At 60.1% G+C, this 22,427-nt stretch overlaps 1 protein-coding gene across 4 annotated transcripts in view; it reads left to right on the forward strand.

Annotated features, from left to right (window-relative positions):
* Window positions 1-19,715, forward strand: part of ADAMTS17 (ADAM metallopeptidase with thrombospondin type 1 motif 17) — a 212,954-nt gene extending 193,239 nt beyond the window's left edge. For 3 of the 4 annotated variants that reach the window (XM_066239833.1, XM_066239834.1, XM_066239835.1), the window contains 3 exons: window positions 5,747-5,899; window positions 15,048-15,225; window positions 16,907-19,715. In XM_066239833.1, coding sequence (XP_066095930.1) covers window positions 5,747-5,899; window positions 15,048-15,225; window positions 16,907-17,076 — 501 coding nt within the window. In that variant the 3' untranslated portion in view covers window positions 17,077-19,715. Of the gene's footprint in view, window positions 1-5,746; window positions 5,900-6,570; window positions 6,691-15,047; window positions 15,226-16,906 lie in introns of those variants that run through there. The other variant, XM_066239836.1, reaches the window with a different exon arrangement.
* The last annotated feature ends 2,712 nt before the right edge of the window (window positions 19,716-22,427 follow it).

The raw sequence follows: 22,427 nt of genomic DNA on the forward strand, positions 1-22,427 counted from the left end.
GCCCCCGGGTCCACCCCACGGGTCATAGTCCTCGTTAGCCCCCGGGTCCACACCACGGGTCATAGTCCTCGTTAGCCCCCGGGTCCACACCACGGGTCATAGTCCTCGTTAGCCCCCGGGTCCACACCACGGGTCATAGTCCTCTTTAGCCCCCGGGTCCACACCACGGGTCATAGTCCTCGTTAGCCCCCGGGTCCACACCACGGGTCATAGTCCTCGTTAGCCCCCGGGTCCACACCACGGGTCATAGTCCTCTTTAGCCCCCGGGTCCACACCACGGGTCATAGTCCTCGTTAGCCCCCGGGTCCACACCACGGGTCATAGTCCTCGTTAGCCCCCGGGTCCACACCACGGGTCCTAGTCCTCGTTAGCCCCCGGGTCCACACCACGGGTCCTAGTCCTCGTTAGCCCCCGGGTCCACACCACGGGTCATAGTCCTCGTTAGCCCCCGGGTCCACCCCACGGGTCCTAGTCCTCGTTAGCCCCCGGGTCCACCCCACGGGTCCTAGTCCTCGTTAGCCCCCGGGTCCACCCCACGGGTCCTAGTCCTCGTTAGCCCCCGGGTCCACACCACGGGTCCTAGTCCTCGTTAGCCCCCGGGTCCACCCCACGGGTCCTAGTCCTCGTTAGCCCCCGGGTCCACCCCACGGGTCCTAGTCCTCGTTAGCCCCCGGGTCCACACCACGGGTCCTAGTCCTCGTTAGCCCCCGGGTCCACACCACGGGTCCTAGTCCTCGTTAGCCCCCGGGTCCACACCACGGGTCCTAGTCCTCGTTAGCCCCCGGGTCCACACCACGGGTCCTAGTCCTCGTTAGCCCCCGGGTCCACACCACGGGTCCTAGTCCTCGTTAGCCCCCGGGTCCACACCACGGGTCCTAGTCCTCGTTAGCCCCCGGGTCCACACCACGGGTCCTAGTCCTCGTTAGCCCCCGGGTCCACACCACGGGTCCTAGTCCTCGTTAGCCCCCGGGTCCACACCACGGGTCCTAGTCCTCGTTAGCCCCCGGGTCCACACCACGGGTCCTAGTCCTCGTTAGCCCCCGGGTCCACACCACGGGTCCTAGTCCTCGTTAGCCCCCGGGTCCACACCACGGGTCCTAGTCCTCGTTAGCCCCCGGGTCCACACCACGGGTCCTAGTCCTCGTTAGCCCCCGGGTCCACACCACGGGTCCTAGTCCTCGTTAGCCCCCGGGTCCACACCACGGGTCATAGTCCATGTCAGCTTTAGAGCCGTGTTCTCAGCTCACATGCTCATAAATTCTGTCTGAGGTAACACGGCTCAGAAACATGGGTCGTGTGTTTGTGATAATGTATATGTTTTTAATAAAATATATCAGTGTGTTTCAACCACCAGCCCACAGAGCAGTCTGCTGGGAATTGCATGCTGGTCCCCCTGATGCTGTAGGAAGATTCTAGATCCAGTGATCTCGGTCGAATTTGCTTAGACTCAGGGCAGTTTCTGTCTTAGCGGTTCCCCGAAATAATCCTCCTGTTTTTGCCAGCCCCCGAAGTGCAAAAAAGGTTGAAAACCACTGATATATATCACAGCACTTTTAGATCCTGTTTTCTATGAAAATTCTCTAGTAAATAGAGATAGATGGATGGGTAGAGAGAGAGAGACAGACAGACAGATAAATAGATAATAAGGAGATAGGATGGAGACATAAGGCAGTAGATAGAAAGATAAAGACAGACGGATGGATGATGGATGGATAGGTGGGTAGATAGGTAGATAGATAGATGGATAGATACACAGACACATAGATAGATGCCTAGACATAAAGGTCTGCCTCTGACGCCCTTTGGCATTATCTGAACCACAGTGTGCTCGGGCTGGGAAGGTGGTCCCCAAGACTTCCCCTCAGCTCTGACGCATGTCAGCCCTTGCAGACGGCAAGAGGCAGGTGGGTGCTGGGAGGGCAGCCTTCCCACGCTGGTCGCCTTAGCAACAACCTCAGGCCATAAACAGAACCCTAAACAAAACCCTCACCCTGAACCAGACGCTAGCTCTAACATGAACTCGACCCCGGAACCGCACCCGGCCCAAAACCCTAACCCTAACTCTAAACCAGCGGTTCTCAGCCTGTGACCCCGCCGGGGTCGCGACCCACAGGCTGAGAACCACTGCTCTAAACAGAACCGTAACCCCAACCCTGACTGCTCTGGAAAGAGGTCAGTGACGCTGCGCGTCTGGGATTCCGAAGACTGGCCGCACGGCTGCCATGTTGTCCTCGGTGCTCGTGTCCTCGGGGGCTCTGCGTGGACTTGGCATTCACAATTTTGATTGTTTGGCTCTAAAATTAAAAAAAAAAAATTAATTTTAAATCGCTGAATCAAGGGCCAGCTTCCCCCGGGCCCTCCATCAGGTCTGTCCTGGGAAAGTCAGAAAGGCCAAATCCAGAGGCTCGTCAGTGTGGAAACTGTTTTTAAAGTTCTTTATTGCCCAACAGTTTGGAATTGGTTTTGAATGAGCGCGTGTTTGGCCCGTCCTGAATGAACGCAGAGTCTGCCCTCGGCTCTTCTGAAACCAGCTTTCCTCTCCAGACAGATCTTGACACGTACCCCTTTATTTTTTTTTTTTTTTTTTTTTTTTTTGTATTTTTCTGAAGCTGGAAATGGGGAGAGACAGTCAGACAGACTCCCACATGCGCCCGACCGGGATCCACCCCGCACGCCCACCAGGGGTGACGTTCTGCCCACCAGGGGGTGATGCTCTGCCCCTCCGGGGCCTCGCTGTGTTGCGACTAGAGCCACTCTAGCGCCTGGGGCAGAGGCCAAGGAGCCATCCCCAGCGCCCAGGCCATCTTTGCTCTAATGGAGCCTCGCTGTGGGAGGGGAAGAGAGAGACAGAGAGGAAGGAGAGGGGGAGGGGTGGAGAAGCAAATGGGCGCTTCTCCTGTGTGCCCTGGCCGGGAATCAAACCCAGGACCTCTGCACGCCAGGCCGACGCTCTACCACTGAGCCAACCAGACACGTACCCCTTTAAAGACCTGCGTGTTCAGTCTACTCCTTAGGATATTTTAGGAAAAGAAGAGAGAGTTTAACATTTTTATTGATTTTTTTTTAATTTATATGTACTTGGATGTGTCAGTGTAACACTCAAGGGACCTTTTTGGGGGGAGCAGGAGACGTGTTGGGGGGGCGGAACAGGTGAGCAGTCTCTTCCCTCCCCCACTTCCCATGGGCCTTAGGGCCTGGGTCTTGATCCAAACAAGATGTATGCTTTAATCAGGTCGAAACTATAAATTTTCTCTTCAGATGTTTTCGTATGGGGGGAAAAATATTTCCCATTACCAAAATAACCCAGCCCGACACGACCAACGATCATCACGGGGTTAAGGAGCACCCCGTTGGAGGCTGGGAGGTGGTGGGCCAAGACGGATGGGAACACATCTGTCTTTGTTACTCTGTGTGCCTGGTCATGCCCGGTCCCGATCCTGAAATAGCACCCACGCCTCTCTCCGTCCAACTCAGGCTCACCCCGGGCTCAAGGAGAAAGAACGCTTCTCTCTCATCCCCTAACTGGGAACCCCAGCCCCCCGCCCCGCCCCGTGGCCACCACACACCCCCAGTCCTGGTGCCTCTGCCACGTCACCACCTGCTGAGGGCCCTCTAACGCTTCTTTCCTGGAACACACGTGGGTTTACACGTCTCGTGGGGTAGTGTGTACGGATGGGGTTGCCTCACCAGTGTCATCAGAACGAGGCACGGGTGTGGAGAAGGAGGATGGGAGAGACTCCCTCCTGCCCTCGGCTCCCAGGCCCCCTCTCCCGGGATCCGAAGCCGGGAGAGAAACTGAACTGGTCCCCTAGGTCAGTGGTCAGCAAACCACGGCTCGTGAGCCACATGCGACTCTTTGGCCCCTTGAATGTGGCTCTTTGGCCAGCTTAGGAGTACCCTAGTTAAATTAATAACAATGTACCTACCTATATAGTTTCAGTTTAAAAAATCTGGCTCTCAAAGGAAATTTCAATCGTTGTGCTGTTGATATTTGGCTCTGTTGACTAATGAGTTTGCTGACCACTGGGCTAGAGGTGCCTTCCGAGGCAGCCCCAGCCGGCCGAGGCCCAGGGCGTCCAGTCAGTGGGCTGCTGGTTTGAACAGCCATTCCTGGGGTTGGTCAGGACACAGGATGCAGAATAGAGTTGGCCGGAGCAGAAACTCGGGCAGGAGGAGGCTCTTAGTTAAGGGAAGAGCTGGTGGTGTGGGTGCTGGTGTGACGGAGGAGGAGGAGCCCACGAGTCAAAGGGTAGGGACGGGGTTGACGAAAGCGTCAGGGAACATGGCCACTTGGAAGAGCAGGGGACGACCCTTCAGCACCGTGACCCAGGGTGCTCTGCAGCAGCCCTCTGGAGGCCCCGAGCCATCCCGCCCGGCAGCCCTGCGGGGGACGCCTGCCTGAGACCGACCGACCCCTCGTGTCCCTTGAAACCAGCCCCTCAACCTACACACAGGGTCACATACATGTGCTCTTCTGCCCCCACTGCCCCTGCCCCCGGGGGACACCTCGGCCATCTCTGACGTGTCTTTCTGCTAAAACAGACCTAAGTCTCTAAAAAGGAAAGGAGGGGAAAAAAAAAAAACCAATAGGACCTTCAAACAGAGCTAAACTGAATGCAAAGGGAACATCAAGCTAGATCACGTTTTGTGATCGGTGTTAACAAGAGATAGAAGGAGTAGCACCTGTCCTCCGTATGCTGTTTCGCAGAAGTCCACTTTGTTGTAGTGGAAAGACATCAATGCTATCATCTCCCATGTTTTAAGTTAAGTCACGGAGGTCAGAGTTGTGGGCGGGGGGCCTGTTTGGGGCCCCTGCCGCCCGGGAGCGGTCCCCACGGCAGCACTGGGCCCTGGCCATCAGGAGGAAGTGGCCCTTGGCCTCTCCCGACAGCGTGACTCTCGCTGGGTCTGCTCAGCCCCACCACCTCACTCCGCAAGTTAGCGTTTCAGGCTTCCTTCCCGTGGGGGGTGGAGGCAGGGCTTCCGCACCTCGCGTGTCGGAGGAAGGGCTCCCAGGTTCACAAGCCCCTGTCACCTCTGCTTCTGGCCAGCCCCTGTCCTCTCAAGGTCACAGGTCACCTCTAGGCGGGCTTCCTTCTGCTTTGTGCTTTTAGGTGACACTCTTACCAGCCTGGACACTGTCCCTCCCTGAGCCGTGGGAGGAGCGCCCCATGCACGGGCCCCAGACCCCTGCAGCGGGTCCCTGGTGCCTCTGCTCCCCCTTGAGCTCTCAGGTGCACCCTGGTCCCCTGCCCACCCAGCCTCTTGCCCTGTCTCCCAGGCAGTAAGCCACCACAGGGAGCACTGCTTTGTGACCTCGGCCTCTACGTGAAAACCATCACTGGAACCCCTGCCAGGGCCTGCCAGGTGACCTCTGTGGGAGTCACTGGTGGCTTTGCTTTTTGTCCCTTCCTTTCCTGCCCTGCCCTGGTGGTGTGGCCCCAGGCTGGTCCAGGCCGAGCCCATGGACCCTGAGGCAGGTGGGAAGAGCCAGGGGCCCCCTGACCTCTCTGCTTCCCTTTCTCGCCTGGCTCTGCCTGACTCCTGGGCCCCCCACCACCACCACCTGCCATGTGGCCCACGTCCCAGCCAGAGCCCGGTGCCGTTGGTTCCACAGACCAGGAGGATTTGAGGAAGAAACACGGCGTCCCCAGTGCTAGGTCTGGCCCTCCGTGGGGACTCGCTCGGTGTGAAGGGACTTGACCTGAACTGGGCCAGGTTCAGGAGCCAAAACGGTGTCTTGCAGTGTTCCGCCAGCTGCGGCAAAGGGACACAGAAGCGAACCGTGACCTGCACCAATTCACAAGGAAAATGCGACGCGTCCACCAGGCCGAAAGCCGAGGAGGCGTGTGAGGACTACTCCGGCTGCTACGAGTGGAGAACCGGGGACTGGTCCAAGGTGAGGCCGGCCCGCCCGCGTCCCCCTGCCCCGCCCCCGCCCGCGCAGGGCACACTCAGCAGGCAAATTCACTCTTACAAACTGCACTTGCCGGTGGCCCCATGCAGCGTGCAGTTTGAGGGACTGAGTGTCCCCCAGGGGACAAAGCAGGGTGCTTGGGTCCCGCTCTGCCACCCCACAAGGCAGGCTGGCTGCCCCCGGCCCTGCAGGGGTTTGGCCACCTGCACAAAAGCCTCAGAAACAGGTGGGGGTCTCGGCTGAGACACGAGCCCCAGGGCTCGGGGGCAAGCAGCAAACGCATCGTTGCCAGGATGTGTGGGTGAGGGCACACAGTGAGGGTACAGGGTTGGGAGAAGGTACAGCCACCGTCCAGAGCTGGTCCTTGTCCCTGAGGACACGGTGTTAGCATTGATCAAAGGGAAAAGATCCTTGTTAATTGGGGTTTTTTTCTTCCACTTTTCCATTCATTTGAGAGAGAACGAGAGGAATGAAGAGAGAGATAAGCATAGACTCGTTTCACTTAGCTGTGCACTCACTGGTTGCTTCTCATATGTGCCCTGGTCGGGGGTCGAACCCTCAACCTCTGGTGTTCCGGGTCAACACTTTAGCCACTGACCCACCCGGCCAGGGCCTAACCTGTCTTTTCCTTGTGCACCTGATATGTTTGGCAGGCCCCGTTTACTGGGAACAAGGACCCAAACAGGAGCTCCTCCAGGGAGCAACGCCTCTCCTCCACAAACTGTAAAATGTCGAACGGGACTCTAAGTCTGATTTTCTTGTGACACTTTCTGGTGAGAGCACGTTTCCTTCTCTGTTGTCTCTTCAGTCTGGCGGCCCAAGAGTCACTAAGTTTTTGGTGTGGCTTGTGCGATCTGTAACCATTTGGGGATTAGCTGCTGTCACTTAAAAATGGGAAAATTTCCCATGACAGTTCGGATTGTGGCTTCCTCTCTGCCTTGCGTCCTCGCGTGGTGCCGTGACCTGGGGCACAGCTGGGGCTGTTCTCCACCCCCCGCCCCCCCCCCGCCAGGTTCTCCACCCCCCGCCCCCCCCCGCCAGGTTCTCCACCCCCCGCCCCACCCCCCGCCAGGTTCTCCACCCCCCTGTCCCGCCACCAGGTTCTCCACCCCCGCCCCCCCTGCCAGGTTCTCCACCCCCCGCCCCCCCCGCCAGGTTCTCCACCCCCCTGTCCCGCCACCAGGTTCTCCACCCCCCGCCCCCCCGCCAGGTTCTCCACCCCCCTGTCCCGCCACCAGGTTCTCCACCCCCGCCCCCCCCACCAGGTTCTCCACCCCCCGCCCCACCACCAGGTTCTCCACCCCCGCCCCCCCCACCAGGTTCTCCACCCCCCGCCCCACCACCAGGTTCTCCACCCCCCGCCCCCCCCCACCAGGTTCTCCACCCCCCGCCCCGCCACCAGGTTCTCCACCCCCCTGCCCCGCCACCAGGTTCTCCACCCCCCTGCCCCGCCACCAGGTTCTCCACCCCCCTGCCCCGCCACCAGTTTCTCCACCCCCCTGTCCCCCCACCAGGTTCTCCACCCCCCCACCCCCCACCAGGTTCTCCACCCCCCCACCCACCACCACCACCCCCGCCAGGTTCTCTACCCCCCGCCCCCCCACCAGGTTCTCCACCCCCTGCCCCCCCCACCAGGTTCTCCACCCCCCCTGCCCCCCCACCAGGTTCTCCACCCCCCTGCCCCCCCCACCAGGTTCTCCGCCCCCTCACCCCCCGCCGGGTTCTCCGCCCCCCCTGCTCCCCCCACCAGGTTCTCCACCCTCAGCACTCTCCCCCGTTCCTCACAGCTGCTGGGCACTGTCATTTCCCGGCCTGGCTCAAGCAGGTCACACGGTTTGTGCCTCTGTTTATGGAGGAAAGAAGGGTTTTTCTGTTGGACAGCAAAACAAATCGGAATCCTGTCTTTGCAGGAACGCCGTTCCCCCTTTAATCCACCCACCCCCACACAAGCCTTAATCCAAACCCCTCCGAACCTGTGGGACACGTAAAAAACCAAGTGTCTCCGGTTCCAGTGCCCCGGCTTTGCCACTAGGCAGCACCCGCGTGACAGGGAAATGCAGGGAAGACCCAAAACACCTCCTTTTTCTCGCCTCCGAGCTCAGAAAATGTGAGGCCGAGGCAATTGAACTGAGGCCAGCAATCTGGTTTCTCTGAAAATCAGACCCCGGAATGTGATAGGACTCAGCACAGAGCTGCCAGGGTAACCCTTCCATGGGGACAGGGATCTCGCAGGAAGGCTCTGGCAAAAGAAATAGGTGGTCAGAACCAGGAGTCTGGGTAGAGGCGTAACACAACCGACTCACGGCTCTGGTCCAGCACTGGACGGCTCTTGACCCCTCTGGCCTTCGGTGTCTTCATCTCTGAAATGGGCATCGGGAAACGCTGGCCCTGCCCAGCTGTCAGAGGTACTCAGGGCTTTCAAGGGGCCATTAATATGTGACTGAGCACTTTGACCACTGAGCCCATTTTCCTGCCTCGGCTCTGTCCCCTAGTGGTCACACCGTGAGGAGACACAGTCCCCAGGACTTGATCTGTCCCGATCTAACTTCCCCTTATCAGCAGGGCCACACAGTCTTGTCTGGGATCGTGCCAACCAGTGCTGTCTCATGTCCAAGCACATCCAGACCCAGCTTGGGAAAGGTCGCCGTTGTGTCCCCGAGGCCCTGGGGGGAATGGAGGTGAGCTCTCAACGGTTCAGGTTCCAATCAGAAAGCGTGGGTGAAAGTTCTGTGGCGGAACAGTCTAAAGCCTTGGTGGTCCCATCGTGCCCGACAGGTCACCGAGGATGTGGAGGGGGACCTGGCCAACACCATGACAGGCAAAATAACGTGGTCTGGGCTGCGCACGTCCAGTGCAGATTGGAATAAAGCCGTCGTGGCAGTCAGGGAGTTAGTAGAGGTCACGCACTCTATGCAGCCCGTGCTATTGAAGAACGATTCCCCTGGTCACCGGCGGCCCAGGATAGGAAGTCGAAGGGAGGCATAGTCAGCTCGGGTCTGGTGACACCTGGCATGGTTGCCTCTTTGCTGTGGACCCCTGCACCTCCCGGCCCCAGACCCCTACAGCCAGGGTCACTGTCCCTGGGAATAGAAACGTTTTGGAAACTGTCCTGCTGGGAGTGTGAAGTTGCCACACTGAGGGGACAGTGGGAGCAGCCCCTGGAGTCTCTTGTGCTCCGGGCTCACCCACCAGGATGCAGGGCCCTTGGGGTGACCAGCCCAGGTCGTCAGGGGTCGCCTCAGTTTGCTGGGTCCTGGCTACACTGGCCCATCCAGGATCTGTGAGTCCACGGGCTGTGGATCAGAGAGATGGGGCAGGGGGTGGGGGGCCCAGTGCTGAGGCTGAGGAGGGGAGGAAGGGGCAGCTTGGAAGGGCGTGTGGATTGGCGGGGGAGGGGTGTGTGTGTGTGGCTGTGGGGGGTGGTGGGGAGGTGTGCACGTCCATGTGTCTGAGACAGCTGTTCCCGTTTCCAGGCTGGAGCAGAGACAGCGGGGATTTTTATGATTGCTGAAACCTGCTAGTTCAGGTTCCAACGGCTTCCAGGGCTGGCCAGGCTCGTGCCAAGTTGGGGGGAAATCTGTCAGAAATGCTTCTGACATTTCATCAGCCGAGTGCCTTTTAGGCACAAACAGAGAACGGCCTTGCTGTCAGGAGAGTCTCTCCTCCTCCCTCCCCCCTCCTGCTCTCATTTTCAGCTGCCCAGGGGAAGGCTCGGTGGCAACAGGGGACAGTGATCCTGGGCCGTGAGGGTCCCTCTCCGCCTCTGGTCTCCCTAGCCTAGCCTCCCACTCACCCCAGAGCCCGCCCCCGCGCTGTAGGGATCGGAGCTCAAGGCACGAGTATAACATTCCTGTAGCCTTTCCCTCTTCCTGAGACTTTTATAACCTCCGTTAGCTAATTCTCAAAACCTCCCCTTGGGGTCTGGCGTTATTTATAGCCCGCTTTTACAGGCTGGTGGGAGAAGGGAGGAGAGGGGAGTTCTCGCCTTGGTGGAGCCTGTCATTCAGGTCAGGCCTCCTCTGCGTGGGGGCAGAAGCCTGGTGTGGCCACATGGCCACGGAGCAGCCCCAGGGGCCTCAGGGTGGGAGGCCTGCTCCCTGGGGAAGCGTTCCACCTCCGGCAGCTCCGAGGTGCCCTCTGTGCATCGGCTGCCTGTTTCTTGTGCGCCTACTAAGTCCTCAGCGCTGCGGTGGCCACGCGGCTGTTTTGCACAGCCCAGGCCCAGCTCACAGCAGGCCTGCCGAAAGGGGCCCTGTGGCTGTCGTCAACACTGTACCGTTATGATCGTTCCCCAGAAGCCGAGCCAGTCATGCTTGCAAACTGTCTTGCTGTCCCCTGGGCCAGGGGGACAGAAGGTCTCCCCACTTCTTGTAGGGGGAGAAGTAAAAACCTTTCTTTCCCTGTCACTTGGTTGTCGGCATCACGAGCCCCCGAGGAAACGCAGATCAGAAGTTTCTTGTTCCTCTGCTTCTGTGAGACTTCCTCTCTGGGCACCAAAAGGTTTTATCCCGTTGCCGTTTTTTTCTGCAGAACTCACACCCCAAGTGTCTTTAACGCCCTGTCTGATCTGGGGAGAGGCCCTGGGCTGCGTGGCAGGTCACAGGCCTTGTGTGTAAGTTGCGAGCACTTGCCGGGGAGGGGATGGGAAGGGGCTGCCCTTCCTTCAGGTCACCCAGCCCAGCCAGGAGCACTTCCGGTGGATTTATGGCCCATTCCCTTTTGATCCATTTCCTGTGTCTGGGGCTGGGAGGGGGGGGGGGCGCATTGAATGCTAATGTAATGAGCGGCGGCCCGCAGCAGGGAAAGAGGGCTTCAGACAAGACCAGATATGTTTGTGTTGTTTTTTTTTTTCAGTAGATCTGTTTGCTTAGATTTTAAAAGCCTGATAAATGACTTCCCTGTGATGATCAGGGCTGATCCGATGCTATGGGGAGACTTGGGCGGTCCCCATGCTGTGTATTTAAAGCCGAGGCCTGGGGGAGGGTGGGTGGGGGATGGGCAGAGATAGAACTTGTTTTCCGCGCCTCTGCCATCCTCAGTATAGCGAGCGTTCTGGGAGGAGGCCGTTCGAAAGCCCCCCTCAGACCCATCCGGAATCGCGTTTGTCTTCAGGTCACTGTCTGCGCTCCCGAGGTCACCTAGCTGAGCTCTGTGGGCCTCCAGGCAAAGGGGGGCTCCCACACCTGCCTGCGGAGGCCTGATGCATGTCTCGGCCACCTGGGGGGCGCTGAGCAACCGGCCCGGTGACTCGGTGCACCTTCCCGGCCCCGTGCAGCCGCTGTTCATAAGGATGGCAGTGCTTGTCGATGGCCGTCCACCCCAGTCTCCCTGCAGCGCACCTGTATCCACGCTGTCTCTGATCATGGAGACGTCTGTAAGGCCAGCTGCACTACTCACAAGCCACATGAAGCAGCTGTGGCTCAGATATGTTAAGTCACTTACCCAAGGTCACACAGCAGTAGATAGGGATGCAGCGTGTTGACAGCCCCCCCCATCCCACCCCACTCCTCACGAGCGTGGACGGTGGCGACTCCATCAAGGGGTCCTGGGTGGAGTTTTCCACTTACTTTACATTACGCAGGTGAGTCTGTCTTACTGGAGCAAACAGAAGACCCACAGCTCAGACGCTGCGTGGTTTGTTTTTCTCGTAGTCAGTTTTACAAACTTCCCTAGAGGCACACACACCTGTGAGTGTGAAGCAAAGCTGGGTGTGTTGCCACTCTGGAACCCGTGTGTGGCCAACTGTGACAGTCCCTGACGGGTAAGCGCACACCCAGGGACTTAACCTTCCTCCCATGTGTGCACAGCCCAGGGCTGTGTGCAAAGAGCCCCCAGGAGTCCAGCTGAAATTCAGCAAAACCTATCCCAGACTCAGACACACACCCCCCCCGCCAGGGGCAGAGTCTACAGGGTCCCCCCCAGGGGCAGAGTCTACAGGGTCCCCCCCCAGGGGCAGAGCCTACAGGGTCCCCCCCCGGGGGCAGAGCCTACAGGGTTCCCCCCCCAGGGGGCAGAGCCTACAGGGTCCCCCCCCCGGGGGCAGAGCCTACAGGGTCCCCCCCCGGGGGCAGAGCCTACAGGGTTCCCCCCCCCAGGGGCAGAGTCTACAGGGTCCTCCCCCCCCAGGAGCAGAGTCTACAGGGTCCAAGCCCTCCCCCAGGGGCTACCCCTGCTGGGAAAGACCATGAAGGAGTGAGTGGTGGAGCTGGCTTCCCGTGAAAGCGCCACACAGTACAGCATCTGATTACTGCGGGAGTTCCGGAGAGGCGACTGGGGCCCTGGCCCTCCTGGGCCGGCTCGCTCACTCTGTGATGTTGGGCAAGACACGACCCCCTGCTGAGCCGGGCGGCTGCCACCGGCCTTGGGGGAGGAGTGGAATGTTCCATGTTGCTGGTGAGTGTGACCAGCAAGCGCGCAGGACAGGTGACCACGTGCCTCCCGCGTGTGTTGGGGGGGTCCTGACGCCACCCCTCCCTCCTTTCTGTAGGCTAAAGCATGGGAAACAGGACCAAGAGCTCTCAGGGGAGGTGAGTCCCCGAGGCTAACCCAGCCAAGCACCTGAGCGTTATGACGGTCACCGATCATGTCTGGGCTAGGGCCTTCTCAATTTTATACTTGGTTGGGAGAGACGCATGGGATGGAGGCCCTGAGTGAGTCATCACACCCGTGACAACACCTGCAAAAGACGTTAGACCCTTCGCGGACATTTCTGGCCAGGAAGGGACTCGGCCGGGCGGTCAGCTGGTGTGGCCTGGGCCCTGTGGGCCAAGAGGGCACACTGCAGGCCCCGCCTGTCCCTGTTCCTCCACCGAGGGCTATGACGACTCCTCGCTCATCCTCCTGGGTGTGCCTCCTGCAGCAGGTGGCCCCAGGGCCAGGGGATTATAAGGAAAAAAGGGATGTTGGTGTCACCTGTGGGTCCCATGCTTCCCTCCATGGGTCTTGTTAGGACCAAAGGGCCACAGAAATAAGGCCCTGGGGACGTGGCAACCCTCTATTTTCGTGGGCAGTAGGTTTTTTTATTTTCAATTTTATGACCAGTTTAGATAAGAGTCTTTAATAGCATATGTGGACTAGTCACACACCTCCTTAACACAGGAACTTACTCGTGTAGTTACGTGTTCGTGATCGAAGTTACACACGTGTCCTGGGACGACGGTTATCTCCTGCCTCGGGCACGTGCCGACGTCAGACCTGGGGGGACCGACCGCAGCTGTGCGGGGTCGGAGACGGGCGGTGTGCGGGGTCCGAGACGGGCGGTGTGCGGGGTCCGAGACGGGCGGTGTGCGGGGTCCGAGACGGGCGGTGTGCTCTTGTGCTCGCAGCCTGACATCGGTCTGTGCAGTTGCTCACTCCGCCTCCTCGAGTCACCTTGTCGTTCGCCAGAGCACCTGGTCACTGCCGTCACTCTCACTGAGTGTCTGTGCTGCTGTCTTTGGCTCTTTACTTGCAAGCTGTGGCATCCCTTGGCAGTGTGTTGGCATCACTTGGCAGTGCGTTGGCATCCCTTAGCAGTGCTTTGGCATCCCTTGGCCGCTCTTTGTCCACAGGATTTTGCACTGCTGTAGGGCCCTAGCCGTTTCATTCACCCACCTGCTGGCCTGGTCTCCCAGTCTCCAGAGCTTCTGCCTGAGGGCTACTCGTGGGTCCCCGGGAAGGCCCTTTCCCTAGCACAGCCGTGGGCAGGCCCAAGGAAGAAGGGACAGGGAGGCACACGACCTGGACGCTGCCTGCCACCTCTTCTCGCCAGTGTGTGACCCTCACAGGACAGGCCCCATCTCTCTCTCTCTCTCTCTCTCTTTCTCTCTCTCTCTCTCTCCCTCTCCACTCTGAGCTGCCCGTGTGAACTCCAGCTGAGCTGCTGCCTCCGTGACCTTTGCTTTTATGAAAGTTTTGCGGAGTGCACACAGGACCCCGTGAGTCACAGGCTGTGGGAGCTCCGGGGGACCCCCAGATAGAGGGAGTGTCCACAGGGACCAGGCTGTCCAGCTGGGATGGGGAGACACTTCAAGGGCTCCAGGGAGAGAGAGCGAGGGCCCTGGAGCGCCAGGAGCAGCGGCGGCGTGGGTGAGCGGGACACACTTGGCAGGGGCGAGAGGAGAGGGGAGGGGGAGCTGGGGAGGAGTGAGTCTGCGGGTCTCACCAGGTCCCTCGTGGGAAGCAGAGATGGCCCACCGAACTCCGGAGCCCTGGTTTGTGCAAACCTGGGTCTGCCAGTGCTGGAGACGCCAGTGCCCCGGAATTTGGCATCTTAAATTAAAACTGGTCCCCACGATATCTGTCCATGAGCCTGTAAGGCAAGAAAGGTCGCATTTCTTGGTTGTCGCCATGTCGGCTTCATTCTGAGCCCCAAGCCTCCGGCCTTGTGGGAAATTCAACGCTATCCTCACTGGGCTCCTCACTAGACCCAGGGCTGGGCAAGGGCTGGGAGCCCCACACAGTACAGGTGCTGAGGACACCTCTGTGGTCATCGGCCGCATGCCCCCGCAATACCAACAGGCCCACTGCCCAGTGTCTCCGCAGTTCCCAAGCCCAGCTCTCCACTTGGAGCAGGGGTCCAGGGAGGCAGCAGGAGGTGGAATACCACCAACCTGAGCTGGTGTTTCAGCAGGTGCCCCGTCGTGGGCAGCCGGAGCTGCTGTGACAGACTGCCACAAGCTGGGGGGCGGCGGGAGCTCTTAAACAACAGACACTTAATTCTCAGAGCTCTGGGGCTGAGAAGTGCAAGGTCAGGCTTCGTGGCGAGGGCTCCCTGCCTGGCTTTCAGACGGCCGTCTTCTCGTTGTGTCCTCACGTGGTGGAAAGAGAGAGTTCTGATCTCTCTTTTCTTATAAGGATACTAATCTCACCATGGGAGCCCCACCTTTGTGAACTCATCTAAGCCCAATTACACCCCTACCCCACCCCCGCCAAAGAGCTCCCTCCAAATACCAAACCATTGAGGGTCGCAGGGACACAGACGTTGAGCGCGTAACATCTCAGAACAGTCCTCCAGGAGGTGCACGGCGAGATCTCTCGTTCTGCAGTTATTTCAAAGCATCTGCGAGTGACAGACGCGCCGTGGGGCCGCGGTCACAGCCCCCAGGCCGGGTCAGGCCCCCACTCAGCGTGGCTGTCTCTGTCCCCGCAGTGCTCGTCGACCTGTGGGAAGGGCCTGCAGTCCCGCGTGGTGCAGTGCATGCACGAGGTCACCGGGCGTCATGGCAATGAGTGCCCTGCCCTCTCGAAGCCAGCGGCCTACAGGCAGTGCCACCAAGAGGTCTGCAATGACAAGATCAACGTGAACACCATCACCTCCCCTCGCCTCGGTGAGTGTCTCCGCGGGCCCGGCCGCTGAGGGGAGCTGTGTCCCCGGCCGGGAGTCCCCAGTGGCTCTGGGAGTCCAAGCCTGCGGGCCCCCCCCCTTGGGTCTCATTTGAGCCCTGGGGAGCCCGACCCCGGTCAGTTCTGTAGAAGAGCAGACATTTCAGACATGGAATTTCATTCCTCGTCACGGAAAGGACGTCTGCTAATAGCAGTCTCCAACACGGTGTCCTGTGACTCCCTCTGCCAACCGATGGGGACACGAGAGAATGTTCTTCCAGTGTTTTAGGGTTCCCGGGGGAGGGGCGTGCCAAGGGCAGCACCTTCTTCTGGAAGCGAGGGACCTGGGAGTCATCGTTCATGAATCCCTGGTGACCTACACATGGCATAGAAGTCCCTGCAAGGGATGTTTCTTAAGTTGGAGGAGAGAGCAGGAGTATCCACGGGTCCTGTCTCTAATGCCGCAGGGAGCGTCTGTGTGTGCGCGGCCCAAGCTGCTCTGAACCCGGCCGTTTGCAGGCTGTGTCCCAGGACGGCCGTATCCCCGCCAGCCGTGTCCCAGCCAGCCATGTCCCAGGACAACCGTGTCCCCGCCGGCTGTGTCCCAGGACAGCCGTGTCCCAGGCCAGCCGTGTCCCCCCCAGCCGTGTCCCTGCCAGCCGTGTCCCCCCCAGGCGTGTCCCCCCCAGCCATGTCCCAGCCAGCCATGTCCCAGGACGGCCGTGTCCCCGCCAGCTGTGTCCCAGCCAGCCGTGTCCCAGCCAGCCATGTCCCAGGACAGCCGTGTCCTCGCCAGCTGTGTCCCAGCCGGCTGTGTCCCAGGATGGCCGTGTCCCCCCCAGCCGTGTCCCAGGACAGCCATGTCCCCACCAGCCATGTCCCAGGCCAACCGTGTCCCAGGACAGCCGTGTCCCAGCCTGCCGTGTCCCAGGCCAGCCGTGTCCCCGCCGACCATGTCCCAGGACAGCCGTGTCCCTGCCGGCCATGTCCCAGGACAGCCGTGTCCCAGCCGTCCGTGTCCCTGCCAGCCGTGTCCCAGCCGGCCGTGTCCCAGGACAGCCGTGTCCCAGCCGGCCGTGTCCCAGGACAGCCGTGTCCCAGCCAGCCGTGTCCCAGATGCCAAAACGGAGGGCGTTTCTGAGTGGCTTTGCTGGGGTGGGGAGAGCCTGTTGAGCCCCCCCACCCCGACTGCTGTGTGCCCGGCCGTTTTGTTAACCCCCAGAGCCTCCCTTGGGCAGGACCTTCTCTGCAGAGCCAAGACTCTGAAGGGGACTCGGGCCACTTGTTTGTGCTGTGACCCTGTGTTTGGCGGGCTCTTCGCTCTTCAGTGCCCTGTGCTCTCTTGTTTTGTAAATGCCAACGGTGACTGTGTCTCCCACCATAAAATATCAGTAAGCGCCCCTTAGCTCCTTAGAAGGGTGGGCAGTGCCCTTGCCCCAGGGAGGCAGCCAGACCACCACGCTCTGCCAGATGGACAGGTTGGACACAGTGTGTCCCCTATTGAAGAAAGCGCCCACTGTGGCCCCGGCAGGGGACACGCCTCCTCGGTCTGTGCCGGGCTCTCGATGTGTCTCCGGCCACAGGCCGTCCCTGTGCATGCCTCATGACGTCCCCACGCCACCTGTGACGCCTGGGGTCTCTCTCTCTCTCTCTCTCTCTCTCTCTCTCTCTCCACTGTCCCCTTAGCTGCTCTGACCTACAAGTGCATGCGGGACCAGTGGACTGTGTACTGTCGGGTCATCCGGGAGAAGGACCTCTGTCAGGACATGCGGTGGTACCAGCGCTGCTGCCAGACCTGCAGGGACTTCTACGCCAACAAGATGCGCCGACCGCCACCACCACCACCGAGCTCATGACACGTGCTTCTGCGGCCCCAGGACCCTCCAGCACGAGGTCTGCGTCCCAGCAATGGCGGGGCTCGGTGAGAGCCCACCCGCCCGGGAGCACAGCGGCCCTGCCACTGGGACCCCCGCACCCCGAAGCCCAGCGCCACCCACGGGCAAGCTGTCCCGAGACCCGGCCCCCCTGGGACTCAGTGCGGACTTGACGTCTGCCGTCAGTGCCTTATACTTAATACATTGTTACCATCCGCCGGGGCTTTCCCCAGGTCAGGAGGGGAGCAGGCAGGAGTCAGCACGTGACTGTCGTTTCCAAGGTTCCGGGGACCCCAGAGGGGTCACCTCCGTCCGCTGCTGGCAGAGAGGGACGTCACTGCCCGCCCCTGTCTGGGCTTTCTTCTGACGTTCACCTTCCCAGGTGCCTGATGTTCCGTGGGGTGAAATACCCCGCATGAGAGATCTGACCTTAAGACAGGCTTTATTCTGAAAGCCGGCAGTGCCCTGGACGGAAGGACAGATGTCGGTGAGCTTCCTCTGGTGGCCTCTGGAGAGGGCCGGCCGGCTGGGGCACTCGTGACAGCAGGGACTTGGCCTCTCTGCCCCGTGGCTGAGAGCATCTTCTCTAGACCTGGGACCTTGCCTGGGACGTCTTCCCTCGGAGAGGCTGGGTCTGCGTAAGCCAGCGAGGAGACCAGGGCCAGGCCGCTGGGCATCACCCGTGCGGGGGAGAATGTTCCAGAAGGGTTTGGGGTTGGGGAGGCATTTAATGTCCAGATCTCGGCGGCCTACCACGCGGGGTGCTGTGACACAGGACACGTGCTGATTTGGGCTGTGGGTCACTTCCTGGCACATGGGGGCACGGGGGGCTCCCCACTGCCTTCCGGGACCTCCACCCCAGCCAGTACTTCCTGAAGCGTTTGACCTGAGAGTTGGCTTCCCGTCGACCTGAGTTTGATTCTCTTGAAAACCTCCGAAGACTTGAGCTCAGGCCTGGCTGCTTTGCCCGTCACGGGGCGGGTTTCTGCCAGGGGCCACTCAGCCTGCCATGCCCGGACCCATGGGGGTGTGCCACCCAGCCGGGGTCACGGCATGGCCAGCCAGCCTTCCTGGAGCTCAGACCCGGTCATGCTGTCACCATTGACCCATCTTCCCAGCAGGGTCAGAATGACACTCAGAAAAACATGAAGAAGGTCTCTCCTTCCTTCAGTCCCCTCGCCCCTCGAAACAGGGCCCTCTGTGGAACCAGGACAAGTGACAAGATGGCCCGCGTGGCGAGCACAGAGGACAGGACCCTGCCCGCTCTGGGAGCCGGAGGTCTGTCTGCTGAGCCACCGGGTGGGTACTTGACGGATGCTTCTGTTCAAGGACTTTGCCTTCCCCTCCGCGACGCCCCCTCACGGACCGTCTCCAGGTGCTTCCTCGTGCGTTGGTGCTGTGTGTGCATGTCTGTGTGTGCGTGTGTGTTTCCAACATCACGTCGTCAGGGGCAGCTGAAATCACAGGGACAGAAACTGCCGCCTCCAGCCTGCTCGGTGGGCTGTGTGTGGGTCTGGGGTGTGCCGCCTCCAGCCTGCTCGGTGGGCTGTGTGTGGGTCTGGGGTGTGCCGCCTCCAGCCTGCTCGGTGGGCTGTGTGTGGGTCTGGGGTGTGCCACCTCCAGCCTGCTCGGTGGGCTGTGTGTGGGTCTGGGGTGTGCACGGCAGCCCAGAGGCTGAGAAGGGGCCCAGAACGCAGGGACGGGTCAGCAAGTGCAGAGAAACGGGGGGTACCAGCATGGAGCCCCCCCCCCTGCAAGGTGACTAGCAGCCGCTGCCCCAGGATGCTGTCCTCTCCGGCTCAGGCATGGCCACCTGCAGACACCCCAAAGCCCTGTTTCCATAAAACCCTTCAACCTTGGGGAGCTAGGGCTTAGTTTCCCTCAGCCCCAAATGTTTTGTGCTCCGTCACAGATGGACAGAGTCAGGGAGCCTGCGTGGGTCAGTGGGCCCAGTCGAGTGGACGAGCAGTGCCTGTGCCCTCGGCGAGCATTCCCCCCAAGTTGCTCCTTGGTCCCCTTAACTTATAGCAACTGGACACCCCTGGCAAGGGCCTCCCACCCTCAGAATGCCAGTCATCTATCTGGTGGTGGTGGTTGAACACCCGCTCAGGTCCCCAGAAGCCCACGTCTTCCTGAGCTCAGGCAGGCTCCGGCGCCCCTGGCATTCACCGGCCTGCCTTCTGTTCGCCACGTGAGCAAGGCCGTTGTGGGTCCACTGGGCTCAGAAGGCCTGGGGCCCTGGGACCACAGCAGTGACGTTTCTTTGTTGTGTAACGATACCCTGTACTGTTTGTCACGCAGGGACTGTACCTTTCCGGTTGCACAGGTATGACGCCAAGCAGAGTCTCACGATCGTACGGTGCTATGTTTTTGTTTGGTGCAAACAAACCCTCCTCTGGTGACCGGGGCTGATGTTACCGGCACACAGGGAGAGGTGATCAGTGGCAGTCTCGGTTCCCTTCAGAGTCCAATGTATATAGTTTTCATTTAGTTCACTTACATTACGTACTGTACCCGTGGTATTTTTTTTTTTTTTTTGGTGCTGGTTTTGAAAAGAAAAAAAGAAAACAACAGGAGACCAACGAAACCACTGTAAATGCAAAATGAATCATTTCATGGGAAGCGAGCTGAGTGTGTATAATAAAACGGTGTTTTTTTTCTGTAACAGTTTGAAGCTGTCTATGACGTGAAAGGGAAAAGCCAGCCCCCGGGGCCTGGGCGAGGGAGGCGCGCCCCTTCCTCCTGCAGTGAGTGGTCCCAGCGCGTGTTGGGGATCCGGCTGCAGAGAGATGCAGGCCGCCACCTGCCGCGTCTCCCCACACCAGCGCTCACACGTCCCGCAGTCCCAGGCCTCCTCCCCGCGTGGGTCCCAAACCCTGGGTGAGGACGCAGGGGCCTGGCCGCTGTGCTGCCCCACGGGCCCTCAGCCACCCCACTGGTGCGGCTGTCCATACCCCCTTGGAGTGCAGTGACCCCTCTTAGAGCTCAGGGCCCTGTGATGCCGGTGAATTACCGGTCCCACTGTGAGCCCCCACCCAACCCTCCTGACAACCCAGACGAGCCTCCGTTCTCCTGCAGGCGTGAGTCGGAGACCTAGCCCCGCTGACCGCCCGGCTGGGGACAGGGAAAGGCCGCCACACCCTCACACCGGGAAGCCCTGCAGCCAGGTGGACCCTGGCCGGGCCTGGGTGGGGGCAGGGGTGTCACAGCTCCTGCTCCTGGTGGTGGGGACGCGGGGGGTTCATTTTTTGCCATCAAAGAGGAAAAGTTCCCCACCCAAGAACTTGCAGCTCCATTAGAGAAGTGCCTCCTAATGTAGCAGCATCCAGAAGTTTCATGAAAGATCAAGTGTCTAACAGACAAGGAGGTACCCAGAGCCCCCAGCGACCAGGACACCTGGGCTGTCTTCTTCCTCCACAGCAGTCCGCCACCGGCCTTAGGACCTTCTGGTCTTTTCTCTGAGCCTTCTGCTCTCTCTGGGGGGGCTAACTTCTGACAGTCCCCCTCCCCCGATGCTGTGTGATTTCTTTCTAAGCTGCTGGGATTCCGGGGTGGCCCCGTGATTCCGGGGTGTTAGATGAAATGGACACGCTGTCAATCAGTGAATGTCGAGGGGGCCTGCCTCAGGAACCAGGCACTTCCTGGATAGCGCCAAGAACACCAAGGAACCGAAGGTCATCTCGGAGCCCACGGCCCAGGGGACGGAGGAGCCCAGAGTCCTGGACAGCAGAGAACGGAGGAGGCGTGGGAGCTCCGAGGATGGAGAGGTCAGTGCCTCCTCTGTGGGTCTGGTGGTTGACCTTCCGGGCAGAGGCCAGAAGGGTTGCGGTCTGGGAGAAAGTCCTTCTGTTTCTGCTTCGAGGCCCACCTCCGCCCGGAGCTGGGTCCTCCTCACTCATCAGACAGGAGGTAGTGGGCCAGCCCTCACTCCTTCCATTGGTCCCCGTCAGGTCTCTGTGTGCTGTCTCTGCCTTCGGACTCATAAACCTCCGGGCCACTCCACTGGCTTTTGCCCCCTGGACGGCACGGACACCATTCTTGATGGGTCACTAGTGACCTCAAGGGTATCATTGTATAGACATTTTAGCGTCCTCTCATCCTCCCCTGCGAAACGTGCTCTTCTGAAGCTCGCAGACACCCCTGCTGACTGTCCCCCCTCCGCTTCTCCCTAGGTCCCCTTCCCTGGTGAGCCCTCACCCCACACCGCCTGCTCTCTGTGCACATGCTGGGGTCTCCCAAGACAAGGTAACGTATTTCTCCTTGACACCTCTCTCTCTCTCTCTCTCTCTCTCTCTCTCTCTCTCTCTCTCGACCTCCATGTTCATACGTGACTTCCCCACACACATAGTCAATCCCACAGGAAACTGTGGGACTGTGCTGGCCCTCCATAATGGGGTCACGTCCGAGATTTGGTCAGGAAAGGTCACCCCTGCCCCACATGGCACTGGCCGGGGTGGCTGTAAGGACAGGTAGGTTATTGGGAGGCTGTTGGCCAACGTCAGCCTGAAGAGCCTCAGCCTCGCCCGTCGGCCAGAACACCTACCTGTCCCCTCTGCCACGGGCTCCTGATGCCCTGGGGTCAGGCTGACTGAGTTTCATTGCCAAACACCCCGGGAGAGAGTTGGAGACACTCATGATAGCTGTGTCACTTGTGTGGCAGGCAACTTGAAAGTTATCCAGCATCACATCTGCCCCCCTCTAATCGTTGAGGGAGTCCCAGAAAAGCCCACTCAAGTTCAAGAGGAGGGGGACAAAAAGGCCACCTCTTGCTGGGGGCGTAGTGAGACTGTAGAGAAGCAGTGAGGTGAGACATAGTGGCGTGGCCATGTCATGGGGGAGTCACACCCCCAGGGTGCACAATCTACCCGCCCTCTCCCCTCTGCCGCCGAGTCTCCTTCCCTGTCCACGTCACGTTCAGGTCCAAAGTCCAGGGCTGTGTCCTCTAAGGCAGGACGCTTTCTCCTGTCTGCTTCCCCAGGTATGGCTTCAAGCACAGTCTCTGTTGATCAAAAAGACCAGCAAACTCAAAAGAGACGTTATCTCCTCCCAACGCCCGAGAGGAGATGGTGGGGCAGGCATCGAGGGCACCCTGTAGACACTTTCTATTTTAAAAAGAGGGGAGAGGATAAGGTGTCACACTCAACTCCCAGCAGCAGGTCTTTAAAAATGGGTTGCGGCCCTGGCCGGTTGGTTCAGCGGTAGAGCGTCGGCCTGGTGTGCGGGGGGGACCCGGGTTCGATTCCCGGCCAGGGCACATAGGAGAAGCGCCCATTTGCTTCTCCACCACCCCCCCCTTCCTCTCTGTCTCTCTCTTCCCCTCCCGCAGCGAAGGC

This window comes from Saccopteryx bilineata, chromosome 7 (assembly GCF_036850765.1).
Source record: "Saccopteryx bilineata isolate mSacBil1 chromosome 7, mSacBil1_pri_phased_curated, whole genome shotgun sequence".
Classification (NCBI taxonomy): Eukaryota; Metazoa; Chordata; class Mammalia; order Chiroptera; family Emballonuridae; genus Saccopteryx; species Saccopteryx bilineata.